Source organism: Apium graveolens, chromosome 5 (genome assembly GCF_009905375.1).
Source record: "Apium graveolens cultivar Ventura chromosome 5, ASM990537v1, whole genome shotgun sequence".
NCBI lineage: Eukaryota > Viridiplantae > Streptophyta > Magnoliopsida > Apiales > Apiaceae > Apium > Apium graveolens.
The window spans coordinates 18,910,913-18,924,456 of NC_133651.1; the positions used below are offsets into that span (position 1 = coordinate 18,910,913).

General features: G+C 38.9%; 1 protein-coding gene and 1 non-coding gene across 2 annotated transcripts; one reads left to right on the forward strand and one right to left on the reverse strand.

Moving 5' to 3' along the window:
* Positions 1 to 883: 883 nt before the first annotated feature.
* On the forward strand, positions 884 to 992 carry LOC141663219 (small nucleolar RNA R71). Its single transcript, XR_012551298.1, has one exon. It is a non-coding gene; the product is annotated as a small nucleolar RNA R71 (small nucleolar RNA).
* Positions 993 to 7,134: 6,142 nt separating this feature from the next.
* LOC141659878 (uncharacterized) lies at positions 7,135 to 8,106 on the reverse strand. The gene is made up of 2 exons (XM_074466806.1): positions 7,990 to 8,106; positions 7,135 to 7,614 (listed from the first exon to the last, which is right to left on the reverse strand). The coding sequence occupies exons 1-2, from the start codon at positions 8,104 to 8,106 to the stop codon at positions 7,135 to 7,137; spliced, it is 597 nt and encodes a 198-aa protein (XP_074322907.1).
* Positions 8,107 to 13,544: the final 5,438 nt, after the last annotated feature.

The window sequence follows — 13,544 nt, forward strand, 5'->3', positions numbered from 1 at the left end:
GAGTGTGCTCAACAATAGTCTTCCTTAATTCCACTTCTGCTTCCTTCTGTACTTCTTCTTCTTCAGCCTCAACTTCAGATTCTGGAGTCTTTTCTTTTTCAGGATTTGTAACCTTACCAGACCTCAACGTAATTGCCTTAACATGCTCCTTAACTTCCTTCTTTCCTGGAACTTCAGTATCTCTTGGAAGCGTGCCAGGTTGACGATTCAGTAATGCATTAGCAATTTTCCCAATCTGATTCTCCAAGGTCTTGATAGACACAGCTTGGCTCTTGCACATGAGCCTCAACTCCTCCAATTCAGATTTTTCATTAGCTTGCGGTAGCTGCTAAAGTTGAAGTTGTTGCTTAGGGGCATATTGCGGTTGCTGAAAACCAGGAGGGTTATACTGTCATGCTGTGTATGGCTGATAAGATTGTTGCACCGCATTCTGATTGTTACTCCAGCTGAAGTTAGGATGATTGCGGTTATTTGGATGATAAGTGGCTGGAGCTTGTTACTGTGATCTCTGAAAGTTGCTCAAAAATTGAGCTAATTCGCTAGAAATAGCGCATTTCTCAGTTTATGCACCCCCGCACAAAGCTCACAAACACTAGAGATTTGATTAACTCCATAATTCACTGTAGAGTCCAGTTTCATCGTCAACGCTTTAAGTTGGGCAGCTATAACAGTTGCTGCATCCAACTCCAGAATTCCTGCTACCTTGCCCTGAGTTAGCCTCTGAGAAGGATTCTGGTATTCATTAGCAGCCATCAGTTTAATCAATTCATAAGCTTCATTGTAGCTCTTAGCCCACAGGGCTCCTCCTGATGCTGCATCGAGCATAGGTCTAGACTGAGGGCCCAAACTATTGTATTAACAGTTTATAATCATCCAATCAGGCATGCCATGGTGTGGGCACTTCCTTAGCATCTACTTATATCGATCCCAAGCCTCACACATAGATTCTCCAGTTTGCTGAGCAAACTGAGTAAGAGCATTCCTGATAGTCTTCGCCATCAGAAAGAATTTAGTGAGAAACTTTTGAGCAAGATCCTCCCATCACTACTAGAGCTGGTTCCTCGACTTTCTCTTCTTCTGCTACTTTCTCTTCGTCCTCAAAAACTTCCCTTCGAATCACTACAGCTTCTTCCTCGGCTTGATCCAAATTTCTCTTACGAGCCCGCGAACGCGTATGCATACACGCTCGCTAGAGTACCTGAAACACGACAAGGAAAAGAGTAAGTAAGTAACAATGTCTGAGTCAATAAACTTTAATGATCACTGATTACAAACACATAAACTAAAAGTTAACACTCCAGTCCCCGGAAGCGGCACCAAAAACTTGTTAGTCGCTAAACACGCGCTATAATTCACGCAAGTATGCGCATTCACAAGTAATATAGAATTATTTCTAGTTCGATCCCTCAAAGACTGGTTTAGGTTAACTTTGTTATTTATGCACTTATGCAACAATGATATGGCTATTATTCAATGCTAAGACGAATAACAATTTGGGTTTTGATTATACTACGATTAACTATTGAGAATTATACTAGAGAACATTAAGTAAAGAGAATAAATAAAGTTGAATAATATAGGACACAAATATGGGATTCTAACTTCATTAAGTACTTCATTCAATAGCCTTTTCGTTCTTAACCTTAGCATGTAATGGTGATGACACTAATCAGATAACACAAAACTAATAAATGCCAACTTTCGTTGTACGAGTACCCTACTACCAGACATCCATAAAAGAGATAGAAGCTGAATATACACCAATTATATTGAGACCCTCTATGTCTATAGAATTTGACAACATAACGGTTTAATGCACAAGTTATCTAGCATGATTACATTGGGCAAGTAAGATGGTTAAAATTACCTACGAATCATGCATAATAATAACACATGAACCTACACTAGCATGGCAAGTTCTAAACCCTTAAATTCACTTTCGCTTCATTAAGAATTAACACACTATCTTATAAGTTCGCGATGCTCATAAGACGAATAAGCACAACCAATACTAGGTTTTCATACAATCACCACACACTAAGGCATTGAAACAAATTAACTAAAGAAATCCATAAATAAATCCGCTAGAACCCCATGATAACAATTAGCCCATAATCGGACTCATCATCAACGTGGGTTCCGATGAAAGTATGGTATAATAAATGTAGTCTTTATACTTAATAAAACAAAGTACGAAACACAAGTAAAGGTTCAAGAATAAGAAAACTAGCATCCACCGATACAACTTAAATAAAGAATCACAAGATTAAACTAGATCTTCTTTTCCTTGGTTGAATTGTGCTCTCCGGTCTTCTTATGCTTTTTCCTTAGCTTTTGTACGTCTCTCCTCATGAAAAACATCATTATTTATATATATGCTGTAGAATTGACCAGGGCTTCAAACTCTCAAAATCCTAATTGAAACAGAATTCTGCTACCCCGATCAGGCGTGGGCGCGCGCTTGACAAGCGTGGGCACGCGCTTGACCAGCGCGGGCACGCTGAGTTTCTGCTCTTTGGGCGCGGCCGCGCACTTGACCAGTGCGGGTGCGCCATCTTTCTGCATAAAATTCTGACTTCTTCTATCTCCTTGCTGATTTGAGCCGGCCTTTTCACGAGCCTTTATTCTAACACCATCGAAACACCAAATTAGCACTACAACCATGCTAATTTACCGAATTACCTGGAAAATGCCTACAATGCAAAAACACTACAAAAACACGTAAAAAACCAACAACTTGAGTAAAAATACACCAATTCAAAGCTTTACGGAGCGTAATAAAGTGTCTTAAATACCAATCAACAATACCTTCGGTAACTTCTGCAGAAAACTTATGTTGTGTTTTGTTCATTTTAACAATTTTACGATTAGGATCCAAGTTTCGTTTACGCTCTAAATCATTATTCAACCATCAACAACCACTATATCATCATCTCAACACTAACTCCTCTCAAGAATATCATGTTAGTGAGGCAAAAAACATCAACCTTAATACTAACTAAATAAACATCAAGAAAATTACAAAACACTACTAAAACTAGGTTTATAGCTAATATCTCATTGAAACTTAAACCTTAAAAAAAGTTTTGGAAAGGATTTATACCTTTTTCGAAAGCTTGTGATGTGGTCTTCTTGATGGTGGAGTCTTGGGAATGCTTGGTTGTGTTTAAGGAACCCGGATTATTCCATAAAAATAAGAAACCAAGAAGAGTTAATATTCATTACTATTCATTATTACTTTCTTGAGATCATTTCACCAATCGAACCTTAATAGAATGCTCTCAAAAATTTAACTTACCTTAGTTTAGGATGTAGGAAGCTTAGGATTTAATTGTGGAATTTTTCCATGGCTAGAAGTTAATGTTTTAAATTTGATTTCTTGTTTCCTTTTTATATTACCGAATGGGAGCTTCAAGGTAGAGAAGAGAGAGTTTTTGTGTTGGCTACTTGAATGCTTCTTGTGAAAGATTTGTTATATGATCTTGTATATATCACCTAGTAAAAGGAAATCTATCACAATCTTGCTAGCCATCCTAATTTCCAAGCTATAATACTAGCTTAGTACCTTGGTCACTATTCACTACTATTCACTAGCTAGGTCATCATGTTCTATTATCTAGGTTACTTTTTTGGTTATTAACCATGGTTAGTTTTTTACTCTAGTTATCTTGTATGGTTAGCTTGTCTTAATACGTTTATTTGTTCGCTTACGCGTTCACTCGGTCGCTTATTCATTTTCGTAATAAACCGTCGTAAATGGTTCTCGAGGTAAATCCTTTCTTATACGTTCTTTACGTATTAAAGTCTCATACTCGGATTTGAATTTGTAGGATTTTAAATTTTCAATTATATTGTGATTCTCGTAATCCTTGACGGTTCATAGATACGATCGTTTTTCAAAGTTCATTTTTTTCAAAAACTAATAGCGTTTACATACACATATTTGGTACGTATAATCATGTTATCGACTCGGAAAATAAATTTATGATGCACAACGTAGTGTGGGATAAAAAGTTTTCCCTGATTGTTAGTGTTACTATTCATCAAGCGTTTTACAAAGTCTCAAAAATTTGAGTTATTACAGTCTTCCCCTCTAAAAAGGATTCCGTCCCAGAATTAAATAGAAAATAGGTGGGGATATCTTTCCTTCATTGCGTCCTCTAGTTCCCAAGTTGACTCTTCAATATTCTGATTTCTCCACAAGATTTTGACCAGCTTCACAGTCTTGTTCCTCAGCACTTATTCTTTCTGGTCCATCACTCTCACTGGTTGGTCAACGTAGGTCAGGTTTGGTTGTAAGTCTACCTGTTTATACTCTATCACATGTCGCGCATCAGTATGGTACTTCCTTAGCATTGACACGTGGAACACATTGTGCACTTGTTGCAGGTTAGGAGCCAAGGCGAGCTCGTAAGCTATAGGTCATATCCTCCTCAAGATCTCAAATTTGGGACTCAATTTCCCTTTCTTTCCAAACTTCATATCTCCTTTCCATGGAGATACTTTCAACAACACTAAATCTCCCACTTCATACTCTCTATCTTTCCTGGTCTGGTCGGCGTACTTCTTCTGTCTATCTTGAGCTGCTACCAGCCTCTTTCTAATGAGTCCCACCATGTCTCTGGTCTGCTGGAAAAACTCAGGTCCTATTATATTATGTTCTCCAACTTCATCCCAACACAAGAGAGAGCGGCATCTTCTTCCGTAAAGAGCTTCATACGGAGGCATTCCAATGCTAGCGTGATAGCTATTGTTGTAGGCAAACTCGATCAGGGGTAAGTGGTCATTCCAGTTTCTTTTAAAGTCAATGGCACATACTTACAATATATCTTCTAGGGTGTGGATAGTCCTTTCGCTTTGCCCATTTGTTTTGGGATGGTAAACGGTACTCATATTCAGTCTGGTGCCTAAACATTCTTGGAAGCTTCTCCAAAATCAGGAGTTAAACTTTGGGTCCCTATATGACAGTATAGCAACGGGAACACCGTGCCTCACCACGATTTCTCTCAGGTAAATATCCACTAACTTGTCTACGGTATACCTTTCATTGGTTGGCAGGAAATACGCGGACTTGATCAATCTATCTATAATAACCCATATGGCATCGTGATTGGTTTTAGTTCTTGGTAGGCCTGTCACAAAATCCATAGTTATATGCTCCCATTCCCATTCCGGAATTTTCAGGGGCCGTAATAGTCCACTCGGTCGCTGATGTTCATTCTTCACTCTCTGGCATGTTAAACATTTGCTGACCCACTCTACTACTTCTCTCTTCATATTAGGCCACCAATAATATTCCTTAAGGCCACAGTACATTTTCGTACGTCCTGGGTGGATTGAATACCTAGAGCTGTGCCCTTCATGTAAAAGCTCGTCTTTAGTTCTTGCACCTTCGGAACCCAAATCCGGGATGCATACCTTATGATCCCTTTCTCATCTTTCTCACATCTGACCTTTTCACTGGTCAATGTTTCTCTTTTTTCATTGATCATCTTTTCCTGACACACTCTTTTCTTTTTAGCTAGTTCCTGTACTAGTTTGATCTCGAATAGTCCATCTGATCTTTTACCGGTTATTCTCACGTCGATCTCCATCTTTTCAAATTCCTTAACCAACTCCTCAGATGTCATTATCATTTTGAGTCTCTATTTCCTATTGAGGGCGTCAGCCACCACATTGGCTTTACCCGGGTGATACAAAATTTCATAATTATAGTCCTTAATCTGCTCTAACCATCTCCTCTATCTCATGTTCAACTCTTTTTGAGTAAAGATATACTTGAGGCTCTTATGGTCTGTCTAAATCTCGCATTTTTCACCGTACAAGTAGTGCCTCCAAATTTTTAGGGCAAACACTATGGCTGCTAATTCTAGTTCATGGGTGGGGTACCTTATCTCATATTCTTTCAACTGCCGAGAGGCATACACAATAGCCTTTCCGTGCTGCATAAGCACACATCCCAGTCCCTTGTGTGAGGCATCATAGTATATCACAAACTTTCCCTTTCCATCGGGAAGAGCGAGCACTGGTGTTGACACCAGTCTCCTTTTCAGCTCTTGAAAGCTTTCCTCACATTTTTCTATCCACAAAAACTTTTCCGTTTTCCGGGTAAACCTAGTTAATGGGCCGTCTATCTTGGCCAAGTCTTGCACGAATCTACGGTAATATTCTGCTAAGTCCACAAAACTTCTAACCTCGGTTGGGGTAGTCGGTCTTTCCCAATTGGATACCGCCTCTATATTGGCGGGGTCAACTAAAACTCCTTTGCTACTCACCACATGCCCTAAGAACTGAACTTCCTTTAACCAAACCTCACATTTTGAGAACTTGGCATACAACTTCTAATTCCTCAAGATTTCTAAGACTATCCTCAAATATTCTTCGTGTTTTTGCTCTGTCTTTGAGTAGATTATAATATCATCTATGAAAACTATCACACATATGTCTAGGTACCTCTTAAACACTTTGTTCATCAAATCTATAAAGGTTGCGGGTGTATTGGTTAGCCCAAATGACATGACTAAGAACTCATATGTCCATACCTAGTGCGAAGGAAGTCTTTGGTATATCTTCCAGTTTGATTTTCAACCGGTGTTATCCTGTCCTCAAATCTATTTTGGAAAAGTGCACAGCACCTTTGAGCTGGTCGAATAGGTCGTCAATCCTAGGGAGAGGGTACCTATTCTTGATAGTCAGCTTGTTCAACTCTCGATAGTCTATGCATAATCTCATACTACCATTCTTTTTCTTTACAAATAGTACTAGTGCACCCCATGGTGACACACTGGGTCTTATCATCTCGTTATCTAACAATTCCTGCAGTTGAAAAGCTAGTTCCTTCATCTCAACTGGGGCCAGTCTATAAGGGGCCTTAGATACTGGTGTCATCCCTGGTGCTATTTCTATAGTGAATTCTATTTCTCTGTCGGTTGGCAATCCTGGTAAGTTCTCTGGGAACACATCCTCGAATTCATTTACTACGGGTATGTCTTGTATGTTGGGAACTTCCTTCTTAGTATCCATCATATAAGCCAAGTAGGCCTCGATACCTTTCTTTAACAATCTCTTAGCCTGAATCATGGTCAGAAATTTTTGGGTCTGTCGTTGACCTTTAAACACTATCTCCTTTCCCTTCTACACTCTTATCCATACCTTTTTTCGCTCACAGTCTATCTGCGCTCCATTACTGGATACCCTGTCCATTCCCAGGATCACGTCGAATTCAACTAATGCAAATGGGATTAAGTCAACCTCAAACACTTTCCCTTCTAGATTCAACTTGCATCTAGGGTGTACTTGATTTACAGGAATGATTTCTTGGTTTGCTATTTCTACTTGTAATACCTCATGTAAGGGTATAACATTAAGATTTAACTTCTTAGCAAACTTTCGAGATATAAAAGACTTGGTCGCACCAGAATCAAATGAAACATTTGCACGTTTGGAATTTAATAGAAGGGTACCTGCTATCAAATCAGTGTTCCAGATAGCGTCCTGAACGGTCATGTTGAAATTACTAATAGCTGGGGGTCGGTTGGATGCAGCTCTACTCATTCCTGAGGCTGGGGGTCTTAGTGTCGGGAAATCATTCCTCATGTGCCCTACTTTCCCATACTGGAAGCACAACATGGGTTGGGTACAGTTGTTGGCGAGGTGTCCGGTTTGGTTGCACTTGTAGCATTATAGAGGGGCTCTCGTCTGGATACACTACACAAGGTGCCTTTTTCCGCATGTTCGACATTCCAGTATCGGGGTGCGAGGTTGGGACACCACTCCCCTGACAAACCTGCTTGGAAGGCTACTGTTCCCGGTTCCACCTCCTCTTTGACTTCCTATCTTCCCTTTCCTACTTTCCTTCTATTTCAAACTCTGTTCACTACCTGCTTCAACAAACGATGGTTTCTACACTAAGGTGGCATAATCTGTCAGTTCTAACACTGCTAATTGGTTCTGGATCCACTGTTTCAGACCAAGATGAAACCTTCATGCCTTCTTCTCTTCAGTATTCACAAACTCTGGTACAAATCGTGACAGTTCAGTAAACTTGGCCTCGTATTCCGCCACAGTCATTCTATCTTGTTTCAGCTCTAGAACCTTAATCTCCATCTAAGTCTCCTTAAAACTAGGGAAGTACTTACCTAAGAACAATCGAGTAAATCTATCCCATGGAATCACAACATCAGTCTCGAGGTTGCATTTAGACTCCCACCAGTACCTAGCTTCCCCCTTCAGCATGTAAGAGGTGAAGATGGTTTTGTGTCGCTCTTCAACACCTAGTATCTCGAAAGACTTTTTTATTTCCTTAAGCCAGGCCCATGCCTCAACGGGTTTGGCAGATCCTAGAAACTCCGGGGCTTTGAGAGACTTGAATGCCCTGAAGGCAGTAACGGTAGTTTGTTGGACAACATGTGGCTGTGGTGGAAGAGGCTGTTGGTTCAGATTGGCCCTTAAAAGTTCCATAAATTCATTCATGGGGTTCCCCCCTGATGGGTATCCTCAGCTTCTTCTTCTACATATCCTTCTTCATCAAACCAATTAAAGTCTAGGTCCTCTTCACTTTCCTCATTCACTATATGGTCAAGTTCATTTTGTCGTTGATTGACAGATTCTGCTGGCTGTGCCCTGGTTCCTCTTATACGGGGTGGCATCATTCTAATAATGAAAATAATGTCAATACAGTTGTATATTTTTTTCATTTGATTTAATTCATTTATAGGTAAGCATGTTATTTAGATATCTAACATGCTTCTATCAAAGTGCAATAATATAGTAGACAATTTCTTAATAATTGCTAGATAACATATCATAGGGTCTCCCAGAATATATCTTGGGGACAAAAACAACCATCCGAATCCGTACATGGCCCTGAATGTAATACATCAACTACATGATCCTGAATGATGAAATACAAATACATACACCAGGTACCCTGAAGGCTAGGAATGTTATCTACTACTAGCTATCCTAACAAAATTAGTGACAAGTAACCCAGCTCTTTACAAGGCCCATAAGTAGTCACTGGCCTCTAAGTCAATGTCACTGTGCATGAGGTATCGAACCCTCCTCATCGCTCCTTCCAACATCAGCTCTACATCAACTATCGGGATGTATCCCCCCATCGCCGTCATCCTCATCTATACCCGGGTACGGAGCTCAATCCCATCAATCTCCCGATGAGCTATAGCTAGGAAAGCAGCTCTGAAGTCCCCTGGGTATCCTAGCCTGATGGCTCTCTCGGAGGTCAGCGCCTGTCATAGCTCCACAATGCAGGCAGATGCTGAGGTGATCTCAGTATTAAGCTGGGCCACTATCCAGTCGTGCACGTCTACATGTAGGGTCGCTAGGGTGGTAGAGGTGTGTCCGGGTCACTGGAAGATATGTCATGAATCTCGTAGGTATATGCCTCTATCTCGTCATCCTCATCCTCATCAGTGTAGGGCAAAGGGCTCAGCATCCCTGGGTGAGCTGTGGGAGGGTGAACAGTCAGGAGAGGGTACATCTCTATATCTGTCCAATCTAAGCCATCGGCCTGGGGCACCTCAACATCATCAGCCATGGGAGTAAGGAAGTCAGTCTCCTCCTCCCGGGGATCCTCGGTAGGGTCATCATCTGAGTCATCAATAGGTGGGTCATCCAGCTCGGGAGTAGGGTCATGCTCAGGGGCCATAACATCCTCAATAGGGTCAACCTCCCCCATAGGCTCCACCGGTACCTGGCACAATAGACAAGGTGTTACTAACTTAGAGTCGGAATTCCTTTAAGGGTATAACTATCAAGACTACCCATGCAGTCTAACGACGAACTCGACTTGAGTTCTAACTGATTAATATTATTCTTATGTCTATGTATTTTATATCCTATCATTTCCAAGATTTGATAACCTAAGGCTCTGATACCATTTCTGTGGCGCCCCTAAATTCGGGGTCAGGGATATAGGAGGCCACGTTAACCTGAATCATGTTTAACACTTATCTTGTACAACAATATACAAATACTCATACCTTTATGACCCCATACTTATCAACTCACACACATTTACAAGTTATTGTCCTGGAAATGAACCATGCATTACTAGAGTGTATCAATCCACAAAGTGATAATTATTACAATCTCAAAGGTGATTAAGTTTTACCGCGGGAGTAACCTTTATGTAAGGTTAGACCGGCAACCAAATATACGTTTATTAATTATTATCTTATATAAGTCATACTTGTAAATAAGACGGACTAAAAATATCTGAAAACCAATCCAGCTTATTCGATCTACCTGAGGTACATCACCAAACATCCTACGGAACAACTGGCCATTTCCTACCCGTTTCCTGGCCGTGAGTTTCATGATAGGCATCTTGATTCACTATTGTGTTATGTCAATTTAAGAAAAGAAGTGTGAGCTATAATGCCCAGCACAGTAATGTACAGTATGAAATGACTGTATGAGAAAGTTATGACTGATTCCATATATTATCAATATGTTTGTTTATAAATAATTCTTCTCGGTGATACACACCTTCTTTTAAAATAATTCTTTTATTTAGTTATTAGTCTGCAAATATCTTAATGGTAAACCCAACACCTAGGCTTGGGTTACGGTATTGCATCTCAATTCCAAATGGAAGAATAGGACATTCATCAGAGCCCCCGAGATACGATGATCAGTCGTATAATGGTAAATATTTATTATTCTTTACATGTATAAGGACAATTCCCTTTGTTATCGGTTATCACCCTGGCCGTATTCGGGCCTTTTCTGTGTCCATCCCTCTTAGGTACACAATTCGTGTCTATCTCTCTCAAGACACGGTTTTGCCTCCATCCCTCTCAGGTACGCATACTCCACATGTTAATCGGTATATAAGGTAGTAATTTAGTAGTCTCCCCTGTCAACAAATACTGGAGTCTACCCCTCCTTGTCCTTGTAAGAATCCTATCATATATCTGGAACTTATTTTGTTCCTAAATCAAATTGCTTGTTGATAGGTGCACATTGATATGTATGTATATATATGTACTTCCGAGAATTTTCATAGGAAGTTCTAAGATAATGTGAGTTGACCGTTGTCAACAGATAAATAAATAAAGGGGAGTTTCGTTTAAAACTAAAGTCAAAATATTTAAAGTATGGCGAGATAATATTCTTCGACGATCCGAAAGTATTAGAATGACTTTTAGAAACCCAGAAAGTATTTTAAAATAGGTTTTATGATTTTTAAAATCATATTAAATCATTTCATAAATATTTAATAATTAAATAATAATTATTAACTAATTAAACCTCTAATAATTACATTTTTAAAAAAATAATTGAAATAATTTCCTCAACTAATTTATATTTAAATAATTTAAGTAGTCTTTAATAATTATAAATAATTGAGTTGAAATAATTAATCGTTGGAAAATACTTCTCCTATATTAAATGAATAATTGATATAATATTCATTGTTCGAGTACTTAAATATAGTTGAGGGAATACGATTTTCGAAAATCGTTTTAAATAAATTCGAGGTGTTAAATAATTCTCAAGTAGACATCGAGTCCCTTGGAATAAAATAATCACGGACCTTTGACCGTCCAAAACATCACCGGTATGGTTCCCAGGTTTTTGTTTTATAACTCCGACCGACTCTCGGTCTTAGGATCTATACACCAGGCTTATTGTAGCGCTAAAATATTCTATGATATATATACATCGTAACACAATCGCTATTGAAGAGTAAAACTCAAAATGATATTATCTTGGCAAACATGGCATTTGTACGAAAGAAAGTAAAACAAATTTTCGCAACACAACAGTATATGGAGTTCGGTTCGTAAACTTTCCTGGGTACTTTGATGTGGAGGATGCTCTAGGGTACGCTCGAAAATCTATAATTATAAACAATTTTGGTTCGTTAGATTCCGTTCATATTTATAACTTCTTGTACATACGCGATAATTCATTAATCATCCACGCAACTCATTTTACTCTTTTTATTCCACTAAGTATAAGTACTTGTCATATTCACTTTCTTTTTTGAATCCCTTATGTCCGTTAAGGCCTTTTACATCTCGACCCTCGGCTCAACTCATGATTCCTAAGGGTTCCTATTCGCGCGGTCTCGGCTCCGACATTTTTATAAAATTGAGAAATCTATATTTGTCACGCCCGAAGTCTAGCAAAAGACACTATACGAATTATTACAATAATTAACAAAAGGAAATAAATACATCTGAATCCCAGATCTTATAGTTTAGGGTTTGGAACAGCCAAATACTATTAACTATTACAACCTGATTTTTAATATCGAGTCCTCACACAAAACGATCACTAATCTACCTGAGCTCGAACATACGAATCGGCATCACAAGTCTTATGCGCTGTCTGCTTGAATCTAACCATATCTGCTAGCTAAAATATCAGGGTAAAGCAAGTAGTGAGCCAAATGCTCAACAAGTGCCATAATATACATAAACAAGAATAAAAAAAATAACAATGGAAATGAAAGATTCAACAATATAGTATTAAGAGATAAACTTTCAGGGTGATGGCATCTTTTCTTGTGATAAACAATTCAAAAGTATTTCTTTATCAAAATCCAATTTATGACGTTACGGATTACAGCCGGTGATCAGCCGCGAAGTAATCCCGAACCTCGCTGGGTTCTAGAACATTAATGGGATCCCTAGGCAACCTTTAAGCCTACAAATTAAGAGCGGAAAAGACTTGCTTCTCAGTCCAGATTCACTATTTAAAGAAAACATTCGTCCCCCTTTGGGACTGAAAATCCTCTTTTAAGTTTTATTATAAAAATTGAATTGATTCCAAATGACGGTTAAACTATTAAACAATGAATATCTTTATCAAGGGTTCTAGATCAACTTGGAAATACAGGGAATAGGTCCACTAAATTTCAAGGCCATGATCAACTAGACTATACCTTATCAAGGGAATTGCAAAGTTTCTATTCACAAGGGATTTGGTAATGAGGTTTAACAGGGTTATTGGATAGCATAAAGGAACTGAGTCAAACTAGGTTCAAAGTAGTGGTTCCAGATAAGACATAGGTATTTAAAAGGTAAAGAAGGTGAGCATCAGTTCAAAGTATAACAGGGTATCATGGTTTAAGGATAAGAATAGAGTTATCAAGCATATATGAACAACTTTGAGGAATAATTGACTATTAGGTGTCAAGATAAGGTTACCAAATACAACTTATACAGGGTTAAGCATCACAACTATTTTGGTATACTAGCATGGTATGACTTTTGAATTACTTGCATGGCAATCTCCAAGTAAAGTTAAACTACTAGCAACAGATACTTGAGGGTTCATGGCATTTTCATGCAATACGAAAAATAGATCTGAAACCTTTTGGGTCATGTATCAAGGTGAATTAGAATACTCGCATCATATATAAAAGCTAGGTTTACACACACTTGCAGTGTAAACACAAAAAGATAGGTTGAAACACTTTCTTTGAGAAAGGCTTGACTTGACTGGCAGGTTGGAGCAACTGGGAGCTCTAGTCGACTTTAATGGCAAGTCTACCCTCTTCTCGAGAGCCT

Bases quoted from the DNA above. Each gene is read 5' to 3' on its own strand.
- LOC141659878 (XM_074466806.1), bottom strand. From the start codon at position 8,106: ATGGAGATTAAGGTTCTAGAGCTGAAACAAGATAGAATGACTGTGGCG. The intron at 7,615-7,989 runs GCATGAAGGTTT...TTGTGCTTCCAG, and splicing joins TGAATACTGAAGAGAAGAAG to TATGGGAAAGTAGGGCACAT.